The 13,439-nt window shown below is 42.4% G+C and overlaps 1 protein-coding gene across 1 annotated transcript in view; it reads right to left on the bottom strand.

Annotated features, from left to right (window-relative positions):
• The window catches only part of SLC30A6 (solute carrier family 30 member 6), a 94,880-nt gene that overhangs the window by 80,065 nt on the left and 1,376 nt on the right, over positions 1–13,439 (bottom strand). Inside the window, exon 2 of the mRNA XM_029593780.1 lies at positions 3,222–3,308. Within this exon, the coding sequence (XP_029449640.1) occupies positions 3,222–3,308 (87 nt within the window). The remainder of the gene's footprint in view (positions 1–3,221; positions 3,309–13,439) is intronic.

Genomic DNA, 13,439 nt, shown 5'->3' with positions numbered 1-13,439 from the left:
GAGGTGAGAGACAGAGGGATGTAGCCCGTTTTAACGGGCTTAACGGCTTGTATATATATATAAAAGATTCAGACTGAAAATCATTCACTATGTTTTGCGTATGGGCCACCACTGCAGAGACGATTATCTAAATATTCGGGAATTTGCAGCATTAGACAGTAAAAAGAACCACCCCAGATGTTCCATCTTATAGTGCAGATAGATTATACTTTGAAATAGGTCATTTGATTACATTATAATTTTTGAATGGATCAAGAATGAACATGTTTGCAAACCACCTACACAATGTAACTAAAGATTAACACTCGTGCTCAAAATTCAGATCAGCAGGGCTGTCAAACATAGAGCAAGTGGGCCTCTGCTCTTCTCCTCACCTTGCCACTGCCATATAGTGCCCATTCTCATGTGTTATTCTCACAAAAGACACTGAGAACAGTGGGAAAATGTTAAGAAGTAGTAGTAGTAGTAGTTTGGGCACTGCACAGCTCACACTCTGAGAGCCATGCAGAGCCAGGAATGGAAGCAAGACGTCAGCTGTACTTGTCAGCTGTGCTTCTGGTAACAGTAAAGTGAGAAGGGAGGGGGTAAACTGAGGATCAATTAGAAGGAGGGAGGGAGGCAGGAGGAGCTCAGAGATAAGCCAATGCAGTAATCGGTGCGCGTTAAATGAGCACGCATGATTGAGTGCCCGCTCCCTTAACACGTGCCGATCCACCTCTCCTGGGCACCCAATTTAATATGTAAATTGGGTACCTCAATAAAAAGGAGGCGCTAGGGGAACCTGTGCACCCCTAATGCCTCCTCAGCAGCGGGCAGCCAGGAGAGGTGGCTGTGCACAGGTTAGGAAAACAGACGCTCATAAAATTAAGCCTCCATTTTCCTAACCTGACTGCCAGCACACTTTTTTTTTCTTTTTTAATTCTCCTATTTTGGTTCCTCTGATGTAATATTTCAGAGGAACTGAAAAAAGGAACAGAAAAGCAGTATATTCTGCTTTTCTGTAATTTTTTTGTGCTCCTCAAGAATTATTGCCAGCTCCGGGCACGCGTTAAGTTTTGCGGGTTAAAACGTGCGCATTGGACGCACATTTTTTTTTTGTAATCTGGGGGAAATAGGTAATAGTCTCAGCAACATGAATTTACCTGTGATGAGCGCTATTACCTATGCGCCCGATTGGACGCGCGTTTTGGACGTGCTAATCCCGTTTTGCATGGGGGGGGGGGTTATAGACGCACGTCCAAAATGCGCATCCAAATCGCATGTTGAGCCTTGCGCTGGGGACAGTGCATGGCATTGCATCAGCCTGAAGGTGAGAGAGCGCCAGCCAAGTTGCTGGCACCACTGTCCTACTAGCGGGAGAGGTGCCCCAGGTAGGGAGGAAGAGGAGAACAGAGACTGCAAAGAGGAGAAGGACAAGGACTGGTGGACTGAGTGGAGGCTGATGGGGACAAAGAAAGAGCAGTGATTCGGGGGGGCTGAGTGAGAGAACGGCAACTCGGATTGGAGAGGCAAACAGGGAGTGCGGAAAAGCGTACGGGAACTGAGGGATCGAATGGGCAAGAGGGAACGCAAAAGGAGACAGCAGAAATGCAGCTGAGTGTAACATCAGAGGGGCAGAAGGAGTAGCCTCCCCACCTAGCACACTTCAAGTAACATTTTTTTCTAATGAATTTCAAACCCCTGTTGTACAGACTAAGGAAGGTACCCCCTCCCCCACCCCCACCCCGACTGATATAACACCCGAGCAAGCCGCGAGATGGTTTATCTGCTGCTGCTGGGAATAACCATTTTGGGGTGAACAGCCGAACGTGATGTTGGCATGTCATCTTCACTGTGGGAAGTCACAAATATGCTGCTGATGAGGATATCGACTACTGCTACTAGAACATAATGAATGCTTTCAACTGCAATACAGCGGCTTCTTCATGATAAGCTGACTTGCAGTGCACTGTGGTCTAAAACCTGTGGTCCACTTAGGAGAGACCTTCCACCTATCTACAGCAAACACCTGAATTCTGACAATATTTCTTCATCAAAGTTAAAAAAGAGCCTCTTCAATTATTTCTTATCTGTCTTGGAATTAAGAGTAAACTACAATAAACCTGAGCTATCTTTTCATTGATTTGCACAGCTATGCATTTCCCAGCGTTGAGTTGATGGGTCAGAGGCATTCCGCATGGATCAGAGCTCCATTCACAAATAATACTGTTCTTTTGATTCCTCGGGCTAACACTATTGCTTAGTTTAGTTTTATTCAGTGCTCCCATGGTTCTACTGGAGAAACTGCATAATTAGTCTGTTGCTGCATAAATTTACAACCTTTCCACACAATCAACAAAACTGAAGCTCCCCCATGCTCATTCAATCATCAGAAGGAAGTTACAGTGCCTGAAAGGCTGATTCAACAATCTTCTGCCTCAGTCCCCTCCAACTATTATCTCTGCTTCATATTCCAGCTCTTCCCCTCCCAGATGGCTTGCATGGACAGAAAGGGAAGAGTGAGACTGAGGCTGGAGCAAACAAGAGCCAAGCCAACTGCTCTTTAATCCAGTCCCTCCCCTCCTTTCCTGAAAAGAACAGGAAGGGAGTGGCAAGGTTGGAATGGAGAGAGCAAGCAGTCAGCGTTTGATCCCTCAAAGATCTCTTTTAAAGTAAACCAAAGACAATTTCAATATAATTTCTGAATGGAGCTATGTTCCTTTAGAAAATGTCATCTTTATACAAGGGATCTTGCACCTGCATACGAGGCCAACCATATACCAACTAACAAAGACTTGGATGTATTTTGGAAGTCTGCAACTGCTGCTGTATCACAGCTGGCAGAGAGGGCATGAATTTCAATTAATAACATGAAAAACTCTGCTGATGCTGAAGATACATAAGCTCATATAGTCAAAAAGAAAGGACTTTCTAAAAAAAAAAAAAAAAAAAAATTATATACGATATATAAAAAGAAAAAGATGGTTGCACTGTATTTCAATCCAAAACAAAAAAGACTTATATGTCTTAGCTTAATGACTAGTTGATTTTTGTACATGGGACATTTTGTATTTGTATATAGTTTAAATGTTATTGTAAAAAATTGACTTCTTGGCATAGTGAGAGGTGAAATGTTCTGCAAAATTATACAAATTGCTGCAGAATTTTGAAAACTCTATCATAAAAAACAGGGATCATTGACTACATGTAATTAAAAAAGAAAACCAAAACAAAAAACTTACCCTCTGGTCAGCTGCTACCAGCCTAAATTCCTGAGCTACTTTGCCAAATAACGATCTTTGTGGCTTTCGAAAAAGATGGATTGACCCCTAAAAATAACAAATAAGAAAAAGCTTATTCTGTGAAGAAACACGCAGATTATCCCTAGCAAGACAAAATACTATGAGGCAATTTTTCTTTTCCAGCTAAGGCTTAGATATTTTATATTAACAGCTGCTCTGTATTTCCTCCCTGTATACGCTGGGCACGGAGCAAGGCCTATTGTAGGCATACGCAAGGAAGGCTTCACCACAGCATTACTTCTTCTGTGCGAGCGCATCCAGGCTTTCCTCACCAATCACCACCAGCAGGGGATGAATTTACCGTGGAGGTCCAAGGTCAGTATTTTCTTGGTTGAGACACTCATCAGCAAGCTTGCTCATTCAGCTGGCGAGCGGTCCTTCCTGCAGATCGCACCACCACATGCTTCTTTAGCAGCCTGTTGAGCTACATGAACGTGCCTTTAGCAGCTGCCACACTATCGATGAATTAAACTGGAATCAGTAGAAAGTGTGGCATCCTAGACAGCCTCCGTTCAATTTTTTTTATGCAATATTACCAGTGGATGTACAAACTGTTGTAACTAAAAAGGCATATTTGAAGCGTTGCATATGTAACCAATCTGGAAATATATTCAGGAATACAAAAACATAGCAGAGTCAATCATTCAGAAAACCAACATATCCCTTCTGTCCATTTTCAGATACTCAAATTGCGCCTCACTTCCAGTGTGCATGGTCAATATTAATCGGGCTTAGGGCTAGTGATAATTCCAAACTGAAAGGCAAGAGAATGTAAGGAGAACAATTTCTTAAAAAATGTTACATAATATGAACAATCACAATCATTTCTATGACCACACATATGTTTCAATCAGTAACCAAGGAGCTACTGACACTCCAATCTTCCCAATTAAAGACCATTGTACCCAATGCTCAGATAGGATGTATTGAAGTTGTATCCCATGTATTTTCCAGGGGCAAGCTATCAATTTTGCCCCTTTCCTGAGCTATGCCCAAATCAGTGGCCAAATTTGAAAAGTAGAAAAGTCACATACCCTCCACCTCTATCCCAGGGCCTATCTCCACACAAAGCTTGGTTCCTCAGCTCAGTCTAGAAATTGAAAAGGAGGAAATATACTCAACCATCTGATAAGCACCTGATATTCTTCATGGCAAAGGATAGCTGGAGCAACAGACAAACCCAACAGTAGTTTTACGAGTTGAGTTTATCAATAGTCTATTTTCAGTACATTCTCCCACAGATTAAAAATACCCTGTCTACTGCATCAAAGTTCTCTTGCTGGTCATCTCCTTCCGTTTTATCTTCTGAAAGAGGTCAGTACGTTACAATGCAGTCCTCCATGCTCCAAAAAAGAGGGCGACTCAGCATTATGCCAACCCAAGCGCTGTGGCTAAACATTTTATGTCCTCCTCTAGGCAATCTGAGTCCCTTACAAAATAAATGCAAATAGAATATTTTACCATCTCATGGGATCACCCCCCCCCCCCCCCTAGATATTTCCTGGTCAGATCATATACTTTATCCAGTACTCCTGCAATTTTTTACATTCTGTGAGCATAGACATTTGACATTTGAGACATAAATAGATGCATCCGAACCCCCTTATCTCTGATACGATGCACAGTTTGAATTTTATCTCCCATAAATTAGCAGGTAACAAATACTGGTAAATCTTAGTAAAAGCCAAGTTCTACTTCCCCAATATCGCACCCCAGATTGACATGCCACAACTGTGCTAATTTTCCCACATGCAAATTATCCATATGCTTCGGTAGAGTAAGAACCCAAATTGGGACTTTATTACATTTAGAAGTGGTCTCAGAAAAGGTCTCCTCTTCACCTGAGAAAGTAATATACTATCCAGGGACCCCCTTCATAACGTTGATGGCATAATGCCTAGCATGTAGATGGGCAAAAACTTGACTAGCAGGTAATTCCCACTGCTCTCGCATTTGCTGAAATGAGTCTCTACAAGTTTCTTCTGTGTCCAACAATTGGATAAGCCTCTGTTTAAGAGGTTAAAAAAAGGGTGCAGTGCTATCAGATTAGATTGTGAGCGAGCAGATTAGAGAAATCTGGAAGATATGCCCAGGTGGTGAGAGCCATGTGGATAGGAACGAGCCCCAGGAGAAGGTATGCATAAAGTGGAGGGGAGGCAAGGTAAAAGAAGAGGCATAGCTATTTTTTTTAGTTTATATTTCAGAACCTTCATTTTCAGGGGGGTTTCTCCTGGAAAAATATAATGTTATTACAACCTGGAAAAATGACAAGTCATTTTCTCCTACCCATTTCTCCCATTTTTGTTCATGTTGTAATAAACGCTGATAAATTCCCAGGAAAAATAAAATAAAAACTGAAAATGAAGGTCCCTATTTCTAACTTCACCTTTTGTGACTAGTCAGCCACTTCGAAGTGGATGACATTCAGAGACTGTAGGTATTTCCCTGTTCCCGAGCGGCCTCATAATCTGAATATGTACCAAGTACTAGCTTCAAATTTAACATATTATAATTAGGACTTCCATTCTTTTTAGACAGGTTAAAAGTCCACTAAATCACCTTCTCCTAATTGTTTCACTTATTAAAATGTTTGTGGGCTACACTACCCCTTGTTATAAGCGACTGACAGCAAAACATACATTTAAAAAAAAAAAAAAAAACCAACATTCAGCAAGGTACAAAGAGACAACCCTGCAGGATATTCAGATATTAAGATGCCTTCCACCTCTAACCTAACATTCTGGAAAGACATCCACTAAGGAGTACCAGATATTGATGGCAATTGAGAAACCTATCCATATTACTCATCCCATTACCCTTTCTTCACATCACACCCGTGAAGGGGAAAAAGGGTTTTTTTTTGGTTTTTTTTTAATTAGCGAAGTTGGTTTCCTTTCAAAGCGGCTCAGGGGAGCATTCCAAAACTGGGGTCTGCTACTTCAAGGATTGTCTCGCGATGTTCTGAGAGTCTTATTTGGCAGGTACACGGCGCATCTAATAAACGACGACCAGCCGACCTTGGGTCCCTGGTCGGCCGATGGATCTCTGGCACCGCTGAGTGCCTTATGTAGCAGAGTTAGAATTTTGAATTTTATTCTCCATGGTACAGGAAGCCAGTGGGAATAATGCAGACCAGGGAAAATGTGTCCATTTCAAACTGTACTGGTCAACACTTGCACTGCAGAGCTCTGAATTATCTGTAATGCTCTTAAGGCCGACAGGGAGAGACCCAAATGGTCTAACGTTCAGTAAATTCTGATGCCTTACATGCAGGCAACACAAAATCTAGCTCAAACACCTCATAATGTGTTAAAATACAAACGGATGAAAAGTAAAAGGAAGGTAAAGGAATTCCCCCAGGCAGTCGAGTTTTCAGGATATCTATAACGAATATGCATGAGACAGATTTGCATATGCAGCTCTCTCATGCATATTCATTGCACATATCCTGAAAACCTGCCTGGTTGGTGCTTCCCTAGGACAGGTTTGGGAACCTCTGCACTATTCTAATCTTTCTGTATCTGCTATTTTCTCTCCTCATTTCAGCTGTATTATTAGCATTGGTTTAGTAACGCAGTATTTCCCAGCTCTCTCCTGGAGTCACACCTAACCAGCCAGGTTTTCAGGATATCCATAATGAATAATGATGAGATAGATTTGCATGCATTGGAGACCTCGGGTATGTAAATCTCTCTCATGCATATTCATTGTGGCAACACTGAAAATCTGACTAGATAAGTATGAAGGGTAACGTGTGTATGTGCCCTTGGTGCTGCAGCGAGGCTGACGCAGACTTGTAAGCCTATGCTGGGAGCTGGCAAATACGCCCTGTAGCAGGACAGTCTGGAGCTTCACCTATACCAGCCACCTCCACCCCCCCCCCCCCTCAAGGTTGAGTCCTTGGGTTCTGGCAGGTCTTAGGCGGGTCCCTACAGCAGTGGCTAGAGAGACAGACCCCCCCCCCCCCAAGACCTCCAAAATTAATTTACTACAACCCCCCTCCTAATCCCCCCCCCCCCCCAAGACCTGCCAAAAGTCCCTGGTGGTCCAGCGGGAGTCCAGGAGCGATCTCCTGGACTTGGGCTGTCGGCTGCCAGTAGTCAAAATGGCGCCGACGGCCCTTTGCCCTCACTATGTCACTGGGGTCGACCAATCGCGGCGGTAGCCCCTGTGACATAGTAAGGGCAAAGGGCCGTCGGCACAGCCATCTTGACTACTGGCAGCCGACAGCCCAAGTCCAGGAGATCGCTCCCGGACCACTCCTGGACCCCCGCTGGACCACCAGGGACTTTTGGCAGGTCTTGGGGGGGGGGGGGTTTAGGAGGGGGGTGTAGTAAATTAATTTTGAAGGTCTTGGGGGCGTCAGGAGGGTGTGGGGTTTTGTTAAGATTTTTACTTTTTTATTAAAGATTTGTCTGCGAGCCCTGGACCCCTGCTGGACCACCAGGGACTTTTGGCAGGTCTTGGGGGGGGGGGTCAGGAGGGTGGGGGGTTGTAGTAAATTAATTTGGCAGGTCTTGGGGGGGCGTCAGGAGAGTAGGAGGTTGTAGTAAATTAATTTGGTAGGTCTTGTATGGCTCTCACGGAATTACATTTTAAAATATGTGGCGTTCATGGCTCTCTCAGCCAAAAAGGTTCCTGACCCCTGGTTTAGATGATTTCTGAACTAATTGTAGGTTCCCTCCCGACGCACTCTCTTCTAAACTCGGCCCTTGTCTGGGGACCGTGAATCTATTGACATAACCTTTTTGGCTTGATGCTGACAACTGAACTCTCTGCTTGCTTGTACACAATTTAATAAAAATCTTGTATTTGAACTCTATGGACACTGCTGAACTTTCGTGTCCTTCCTCCTTGCATTGATCCTATATCTTTGATGGTTGGACTTTCGCCTATTATGCTTATTGCCTGGACAGCTCACCTTGAGGCACGCCCTCATGGAGCAGGAGTATCACAAACAGGGCTGCAACCCCCATGTTTGTAAACCACTGATTTATGGAAGATTAGTGGAGCGCAAAATAGTGGCACAGCTACTTGTGCTCGAGCAGTCCAGAGATGTGCTACTTTTTGAGGACTGCTTGGATTTTTAAAACTCTTTATTAATTTAGAAGTATTTTTTACACATAAATTAGCAACCCATTACTTGCTGGGCTCCCTGCACCCCTTCACGACTCCTAGTTTCTGAGTTGGCATTGACAGCAGCCCTTTACCTAGGAATATATGCATATGTGCCTGGGTGCTCAGCCAATCTAGCAGCAGGCTTGCTGGAAGAGGTGCCATCTTAGAAGCAAAGAAACACTGAGGGAGGGGGCTGGTCGGAGGAAGGGAAGTGAGAGCTGAAGAGCTTCATTGTTTGTAAGCACAGTTTGTTAGCATTATGGAGGGTAATTTTCAAAAGCATTTCTGTGGGTGAAACAGTGCTTTACCTACAGACGTGGGCATTTGTAAAAGTGCCCCCTCTGATATGCAGGTAAACTTATATGCGTATGTCCAGGGTATGTGTAAGTTTACCTGGATTGAGCAGAGGTGTTACTGGAGGTGGAGTTGGGGAAAGGTTTGGACTTACGCTTACACTTTTGGATTTTAAAAAATATGTCCATAAATACGCCTTTATGTACAATCCATGGCTGGTCATCTATGACTCTCTAAGTTCAGGTGAAGCCTTAGCAACAAAGAATTCACTTTTCTCTGGCTTGCTCTCCTTCCAGGAATTGTCATCTCAGAGAAACATGCTAGTGTCTAGTTGGGTAGGTTTTAAATATGAGCAGCTATATCTATATTAATGAGCAAATGAATGGATAATTGCTTATCTAGATCGGTTGTAGCTAGTAAAGGAAGCAATATTGAAATATAAGTGTATATAATAAGATAGGTGAATAAACTGCATATTTGAAATATGTGGACAGGTGCATATTGAGACAACCAATAAAGTCATTTAACCAGTCATCTTCCTGCAAAGAAATACCTTGAAATTCAGTCTTATTTGCACACATTTTAGATCCTTGGAAAATGCCTGACCTTTTTTGTTTGTTCTTATCTGCCTATGTCACCATTTTGTGGCTTACTGCAGAGCTGCCAAGGGGGAACACATTTTAGGTGGGAAAGTTTTGGCACATACCCTCTGCCCTGTCTCAACTCCGTGCCCCACCCCCAATTTCTGAATGTGTTTTCTACCTTGCACACATCAAGGAATGATGAATAAAACGGAAAATGTCATAATGCCTCTGTATCGCTCCATGGTGAGACTGCACCTTGAATACTGTGTACAATTCTGGTCGCCGCATCTCAAAAAAGATATAATTGCGATGGAGAAGGTACAGAGAAGGGCTACCAAAATGATAAGGGGAATGGAACAACTTCCCTATGAGGAAAGACTAAAGAGGTTAGGACTTTTCAGCTTGGAGAAGAGACGACTGAGGGGGGATATGATAGAGGTGTTTAAAATCATGAGAGGTCTAGAATGGGTAGATGTGAATCGGTTATTTACTCTTTCGGATAGTAGAAAGACTAGGGGGCACTCCATGAAGTTAGCATGTGGCACATTTAAAACTAATCGGAGAAAGTTCTTTTTTACTCAACGCACAATTAAACTCTGGAAATTGTTGCCAGAGAATGTGGTTAGTGCAGTTAGTATAGCTGTGTTTAAAAAAGGATTGAATAAGTTCTTGGAGGAGAAGTCCATTACCTGCTATTAAGTTCACTTAGAGAATAGCCACTGCCATTAGCAATGGTAACATGGAATAGACTTAGTTTTTGGGAACTTGCCAGGTTCTTATGGCCTGCGTTGGCCACTGTTGGAAACAGGATGCTGGGCTTGATGGACCCTTGGTCTGACCCAGTATGGCATGTTCTTATGTACTTCCTGAGTTGGTGCATCATGCTCTTTCCTGGCCAATTCAAATTCAGTGTAAAAACCTATATTTTGAGGATGCTTTAACATCTTAACTTTAGTTTATAATATAATATGAGCTCTAGGTGAGCTATAAAATCAAGTACAGTTGGTAGGTCCCTGCCCCAAAGGGCTTATAACCTGCACCTGAGGTAATGGAGGGTGTAGTGGTAATAAGCAATTGTCACACCTTCCTCGCACATTCCATCCCCCCCCCCCCCAAGAGGAACTCACCTACATATTCAGAAACCCCTGACTAATACACCTTCCTCACCAGAAGAATAACTCAGACACACAAACGCCCCCATCTCCCCTGGAGCAACTGATTACTGCCACCCACCCCCTTTCAATATTACTGACATGCTCAAGAGATTTACATCAGGCAGTAATGTACCTTCTGAGGGAAACAAACTCTTTCTTTATATTTCATCTCTTTCAGTTCATTTGGAAAGGATAGAAATCAGTGCAAATAAATAATTTACTCCATTTTCACTCCCATGTTTTGTCAGTGCATAATATTTCCTGGATTTGGTAAGGAGCATCAGATTTCCTTGCTAAAGTCCTTCCTAGTAGAATTCTGATTTAAAGAAAGACTTAAAGAAAAGACTTAAAACTTGGCTTTTTAAAAAAGCATTTCCAAGCCTTGAATAAAACCCTTACTCATCTTCATAAACTTGTTTACAATAACTGGATCTAATCAAGAATCCACCTACCATAAACTTATACTCATCTTTACCTGCTGAGGACTATCGTCTTTACCTGCTGAGTATTATCATATCATTACCTTGCACTACTGTGTCTTATTTATTTATTCTCTTGGTTACTCACTACTGTTTCATTTTATTATCATATCTTTCCAGGCACTACTGTGTCTTATTTATTCCCTTGATCACTTATTTTACCGTCTCTTATTTATGTACCATCACATGTATCCACATAGGCTTATTTATTTACTCTACTATACTATTTCATTAATTGGAAGAAATGTATATATTGCATTGTTCAATTTTCCCCCTATTCCAGCTCCAAGTTAATTTTCCCTGTTTTATTGTAACTTTCTCACACACGGTATTGATACACTGTATTTAAAGTTTCACAGTTTATTGGGAATATACGTTACGCTATGCTTTACACACATTGTTAATTGTAAACCGGGTCGATGTGATATCTGTCATGAAACTCGGTATAACAAAAATAATAAATAAATAAATAAAATAAATAAATAAATAAAGCACCAGTTTGCAAGGTCATGTGTCATGAGAAATAGGCCTGCCAAGTCTCCTGCATTGGGCATCTATCTCTCACCCAATGGGGAAAACCTGGCAGGCTGGTTTGGCTACACAACTGGAACAGCAGCACAAGTAGCAGGAGCCTATCTATGGCTGCATCTCTTTCTCTGGTGACACAGCAACTCAGCAAGCAGACTCAAACCATAGGGGCCGGGGGCTTCCTGCTGCTGATCTTATACGCCACCTCCAAGATTTGCTATGCTGGATCTTTTTCATTCTAGTGCTTATTTTGAGGCTGTGCAAGAGGCCAATCCTCAGGCAGGAGGAGGTGGTAAAGGTGAGGGGTGCCAGTGGCAAAAGTTTGAAACCTGTGTGTAGTTGTATGCCCCCCCCCCCAGCTCTGTGGCAGGGTCCAAATAGGTGGGCTTTCCCCGCTGCCAAAACAGCTGAGTGGTGCAGTGTTAAAGGAATTGTATGGAGCTAGTGTTCAGTTAAGGAAAGTAGGGGACCGAGTTAAAATAAAGCAAATGGCATTTATGTAGCCGCTTTCATCCAGACAGGATCTCAGTGTGCCTGTTTCTTTGTCCTGGAAAATAAGACAGAGCAGTTCCTGTGGCAGGAGTGGGGAACTGGTAAATGCAACCAGTATTCAGGGCAGTAAACTTAATATACACAAGCCTTTATTTTTCAAGTTTTTACATTTGTGTTGACCGCCTCCAATGTTGTCCATCCATTCTCCTTTTAAAATATAGAGCTTTAAGGAGCTTTGCATGCATATTAAATGCTAAGACATGGCAATCTTTGGAGAAAGAAGCTGAATTACTGCAGGAGACCAGAGATTGCTGGGTTTGCATTTGGTTGCCAAGCAAAAACTCATAATAAAAACATTTTTAAATATATCCAAAGCAAGAAACCTGTGAGGGAGTCGGTTGGACCATTAGATGACAGAGGAGTTAAAGGGGCTCTTAGGGAAGATAAGGCCATTGCAGAAAGACTAAATGAATTCTTTGCTTCCGTGTTTACTAATGAGGATGTTGGGGAGATACCAGTTCCGGAGATGGTTTTCAGGGGTGATGAGTCAGACGAACTGAACGAAATCACTGTGAACCTGGAAGATGTAGTAGGCCAGATTGACAAACTAAAGAGTAGCAAATCACCTGGACCGGATGGTATGCATCCTAGGGTTCTGAAGGAACTAAAAAATGAAATTTCTGATCTATTAGTTAAAATTTGTAACCTATCATTAAAATCATCCATTGTACCTGAAGACTGGCCAATGTAACCCCAATATTTAAAAAAGGCTCCAGGGGCGATTTGGGTAACTGTAGACCAGTGAGCCTGACTTCAGTGCCGGGAAAAATAGTGGAAACTATTCTCAAGATCAAAATCGTAGAGCATATAGAAAGACATGATTTAATGGAACATAGTCAACATGGATTTACCCAAGGGAAGTCTTGCATAACAAATCTGCTTCATTTTTTTGAAGGGGGTTAATAAACATGTGGATAAAGGTGAACCAGTAGATGTAGTGTATTTGGATTTTCAGAAGGCGATTGACAAAGTCCCTCATGAGAGGCTTCTACGAAAACTAATAAGTCATGGGATAGGAGGCGATATCCTTTCGTGGATTACAAGATGGTTAAAAGACAGGAAACAGAGAGTAGGATTAAATGGTCAATTTTCTCAGTGGAAAAGGGTAAACAGTGGAGTGCCTCAGGAATCTATACTTGGACCGGTGCTTTTCAATATATATATAAATGATCTGGAAAGGAATACGACGAGTGAGGTTATCAAATATGCGGATGATACAAAATTATTCAGAGTAGTTAAATCACAAGTAGACTGTGATACATTACAGGAGGACCTTGCAAGACTTGAAGATTGAGCATCCAAATGGCAAATGAAATTTAATTTGGACAAGTGCAAGGTGTTGCATATAGGGAAAAATAACCCTTGCTGTAGTTACACGATGTTGGGTTCCATATTAGGAGCTACCACCCAGGAAAAAGATCTAGGCATCATAGTGGATAATACTTTAAA

The sequence above is a fragment of the Rhinatrema bivittatum genome, chromosome 3, assembly GCF_901001135.1.
Source record: "Rhinatrema bivittatum chromosome 3, aRhiBiv1.1, whole genome shotgun sequence".
NCBI lineage: Eukaryota > Metazoa > Chordata > Amphibia > Gymnophiona > Rhinatrematidae > Rhinatrema > Rhinatrema bivittatum.
Note: the sequence above shows the minus strand (reverse complement) of the source record. Positions and strands in the feature narration are given on the sequence as shown.